This window comes from Anneissia japonica, unplaced genomic scaffold (genome assembly GCF_011630105.1).
Source record: "Anneissia japonica isolate Jap-2015-1 unplaced genomic scaffold, ASM1163010v1 scaffold9424_len84393_cov125, whole genome shotgun sequence".
NCBI lineage: Eukaryota > Metazoa > Echinodermata > Crinoidea > Comatulida > Comatulidae > Anneissia > Anneissia japonica.
In genome coordinates this window covers 10,447-15,162 of record NW_022696705.1, presented here as the reverse complement: position 1 = coordinate 15,162, position 4,716 = coordinate 10,447, and the positions used below count along the sequence as shown (strand labels likewise).

Below are 4,716 nucleotides of genomic sequence, written 5' to 3'. Positions count from 1 at the left end.
CTCCAAAGGTTTACTGTGATGTGAACACAGAGGTGGATGTAACAAAGTTATCTGAGTGGGGCTCATTGATTGCACTTCCTCAATTAAATGCATCTTGTGATTTGCAAAGAGTCTATAAGTTGTATGATGATCACAACAAGTAGAGCACAAGTACTGTTTGCAATCCTGGCAGTAGTATTTTACCTTTCCTTCCTTTCCACAAACACATTTCATCTGATCTTTTTCTGAAATTTGTTCCATAGTTTCTAATAAATTATTTAGAAAGGTATTTGGTGGAAGCTTCTGAAGCCCGCCCTTTGGAATTGGATATGATTTTGAGCATGTTGGACAAGTCAGTTCACCATTCACCTTAACCCAGTCTTCTAGACATGCCAAACAAAAGCTATGTAGGCAGGTGAGGGATTTCGGATTCTTAAGTCTGTTAAAGCAGATGGTACACTCTAACACCTTTTCATCAACATTTTCCAGAAACTGATTCAACTTGCTGGTAGCCATCTGAGAATAAAATCCTGTAAAATAAAAAATATTTTAAAGTAACAATATACTTAGGCCTAATAATGTTACAGTGAAGTAATTGCTATCCTAATTTGAATATTATTTACTATTATTTCCAAGCTGCAACCTACAAGCTTATCAAGCACTGTTGCTCCACTATATGTGTGAGCATTTTGGTATAGTTGTATCAGAGAAAGTGCCGGTGGGTTAGATCTGTATATTTGTTTTATAGATGTGAAAAAAAATATTATTAACAATATTTCAGCATTGCTTAATTTTTTCAGTTTTTTTATAAGAGCATAATTAGGTACTAAATTCCACACTTCTCTAATCACCTCGCTGCTCCAGTACTGTTTTACACTCTTCATCACCATCTCTAGACAATTCCTTGGATATTCCCTTAGATGCTAGCAAGAAAATCGTTTTATGAAATCAATGTTTCTCAAGGAAAGTTATTCTAACATTGTTTTCTTTTGTAATGTAAAAACAATTTAAAATAATAGAATGCAGTCATAGGTTGGATTCACACTAGAGACCTATTATCAGTATCAGGAGTTAACCGTTAACACCAGAGTGGAAACGGCCAATGGATTAGCTTTAACCGTTATCAGGATCTGGATTCACTAACGGTTAGCGAGCGCTATCAGTCTGTTGCACTCATTATTAACCAATCACATGTACGCAATTCCAATTTTTAGTTTCCTACTGGCCAGTGATCCTATTATCTTGATAGCTGGATCAGGTATTTCCTAGTATGAATGCACGGGTAAGCATATCTGATCCTTCTAACTGTCAGCTGGTGTGGGTGTGTGCGTGTGTGTGTGTGAGAACATAGCCTAGATAATGTAATATTACTGTATGGCAGTCCGCCATGTAATATTGTGTACCTGTAATATTCACGTTGGTGTGCCCGATTCCAATGTATGTTCTGGATGCAAAGACTGGATCTTCACTATGATTGTAGTGATATGACAAGCGAGATGGTTTACTTTTAATAACTGAACTGACTACATCTCTTCTGGTTTTAATGCAAAGCGTTTATTTACTCTTCTACTGCATGATATATACAAGTAGGGTTGTGAGATGTAGTGTTTCCTTCAAGGTATCAGAAGGAAGTCCTCTCTAGATAACTAATACCTGTACTTTACTTTTCATACAATCTTGGGGTGTGGTGGACTTTCTCTGATTGGTTGAAAGATATCACCTTATCCTAATCATTTGACTATTACATCATTTTGGGGAGTTTCTATTGGTCAGATAATATAACAACTTTGGGGGTAGAACTTAACATATATTTAGTAACGAGCTGTCTCTCTGTCGAGCTTATTTTATAAATCAAATGTAAGGAGTTGACCACTTGGGCTTTTTGTCATGAATTGGCTATTGTCCTATCAAAGACTTTATATACAATAATTAAGAAGACATTCAACAGGTGTCTAATGGGTTAGTGAGGTAAAAGTTCAGTTCAGTGGTATAGTTGAATTGACATATATAGTGTTGGTTATCTTAACACTATATAACAATAAACCTGTCCTCATATACACTATAGCCCTTATTAATGTCTCCTTAATAGGTGAGTCCCATGAGAATGCGTAGGCCGTAGTGTTAAAATATACTCTCCAGCTTTATAAGTTGTGTTCACTATTTAGTGGTGTCCCCTCAGGGGTGTTCCAAATTAGGGTTTCTGTTGTACTTGGAATTGTATTGATAATGTTTCTGTTGGAAATATTAGATTTTCAAGAAAAACAGAAAATTTATGTAAAGGGTTAGGAGGCAGTGATGGCACCAGGATTTGCTGGGAGTAAGGTTGAAATGTTTCTGATGGGAATTAAGGCGGATTTCTCCAAAGAAGTAGGTGAACTTGCATAGTATTTAGTACAGCCTTTTCTTTAAACCAGTATACTTTTAGCTTACTGAGCACCGCTTTGTATTCATTTTCATCGATGTACGTCATCCATTCATCTATGAACTCTTGCTGATGTTCCACTGGGACTAATATGTTAGCTAAATCTTTGATGAGCTTTCCACTAGAATGTATTTCCCATAGCTGCATCAAAGCATTAGGATCATTTGTTGATAGGTAAAATACTATTGATCCTTTTCCCACCTTGGTAACTGTTAGACCATAACGTTCGTAATAGATAATAAGTTTCTTAAACTTTTCAAAAAATTCTGGTGTATCCTTTAAAGTTAGGAAGTCTTTATTTTCATCAAGTTCATTTAAAATATTAAGAGCATACTTTTTACGTGGTCGTCCTTCAGAATCACAGGATTCTCTTTTGCGTTTCTGAATTACTTTCACAGCAATTTCTTTCAAAATAAAAGATAAAATGACATATTTTAAATCTATAATTATTAAACAATCTAGCATATATAATTTATACTTCACATGGTCAGTAATCAACAATATCTGTACTGTAGATATAAAATGAGAATTATGACATAAGAGTTGTTTTGAGTAAACAGTATTGTCTTCCACAGTGTGGCTATGTTCACACACACACAGTGTAAGGCTGGCGTAAGCCTGGCGTAGTGTACGCCCTTTTTGTGTGAACTAGGTAGTTGCTGCACAATGCTAGCTGAATAATCAGAGTAAAATTGTTCATTTAAAGTACAATCATCAAGTTCACTTTGAACAATAGGCCTAATCATATCAAGTTCACTTCAAACAATTCACATATTTAAAAGTATTAATGATGCACTCTAAATATTTTTACTAAAGTTGAACCCGTACATTATTATTTCAAACTGAAAACATTCCTCCATAGGCCTATATTATTACTAGTTTATTGCCAGCGTTATAGCGAACGTTTGTGTGAACGGTTTGGAATTTTAACTCATGGATTAGCTTACGCCGGCGTAAGATTCACCAGTCTTACGCAGTGTGTGTGAACATACTGTGTGTTAAAATATGGAGGCATAAAAATGTTCTTCAAGGTTAAATGAATAATAAAGCAGTTGAGTAGCTTAGTATCATTTTAAATGTACTGTGGGGCAGACATTTTGTACCTGTTTTTTCATGCATTTCTTTTTGTTAATTTTAAATTGTTAATTATTTCCTTCTTTCCTACATGAACTTGGAAAACAACTTTAGTTTTTGTGTTGTAATTATAATGATCAACCATACTTTACATGAACATGTGTAATTACCTTCACTAAGGCTATGTCCAGAGTTCGAAGATGCATTTGGGATTTCTGTAAATAAAAGTCAATTTAATATAATGCATTACAAATTCTGAAGGTAGACATAATTAAAAGTTTAGGGACAATGGTGTGTCACCATTGGGGGCAAGAGAAGTAGATCCTCAAGAAAGTCAGGAGGACAATTATTCCAAAATGTCAGCATGGGATTGTTACGCCTTAAAACATTGCCACTGCAATAAATGGAAGATTCATTAAAGAATAAATCTCTTAATTTTCGTTTTAGTAACTCATAAAGCAATTCAATATTAAATATAATAATCATATCCATTTCTTGAGTCAACACCCACTGGAGCCTCATCTTGGTTGGGGTTAAGGTGCAAAAATTTAAGGAAATAGTAGGCCTCCCTCTAGATGGCTGGATGTGGACATATTTTAATAGTAAAATTCATTATCATCACCCGTTTTACTCAGAATGAAGATTTCTTTTTATCAGCGATTTTCAGCAACCATACAGATCTATGATAATCTCTGTGATGTACTGTACCACAGGAAAATAAAACTTTAACGTTCTTTGATGTAATAAAGTAGCAAAGCCAATAATACTGCAGATTTTCACTATACCCTTGATCAGTTGTTCTCAAAAATAAGGGCCAGAATTGTTCATTGAATAAAAGTTTGAATTGCCAGGGCCAGAGATGATGGCACATAGTGCCCTCTGAGCACCACAGTTGCATATCACTCAATGGGTCATCAGTATACAGTATTTCTTTACTGTTTACTGTTGGGATACTTCTTCTGATTTGATTGATTAAATTGCTACAATTTATGGGGCAATAATATATAGCCACTGGCAGTTAGCTAATGCATGATGGACTGTACATATATAGCCACACCAGATGACAATATTAATTTGATATAAAAATAGCAATTAACTTGAATACCTTCTGTTAAAGCTTCCACAGCATGTTGGAGTTTAAGGGAATTCAGTTTTTCAATGAAGGCATCCATTTTTCCTTCACAAATTACCCTGTTGTGCTCCAGATCCATAATCAAACTCCATGTGTCTGCATATTCCTT

General features: G+C 34.9%; 1 protein-coding gene across 1 annotated transcript in view; it reads right to left on the bottom strand.

Annotated features, from left to right (window-relative positions):
* The window catches only part of LOC117102138, a 15,730-nt gene that overhangs the window by 3,124 nt on the left and 7,890 nt on the right, over positions 1-4,716 (bottom strand). The window contains exon 6 of the mRNA XM_033242340.1: positions 5-509. Coding sequence (XP_033098231.1) covers positions 5-509 — 505 coding nt within the window. The remainder of the gene's footprint in view (positions 1-4; positions 510-4,716) is intronic.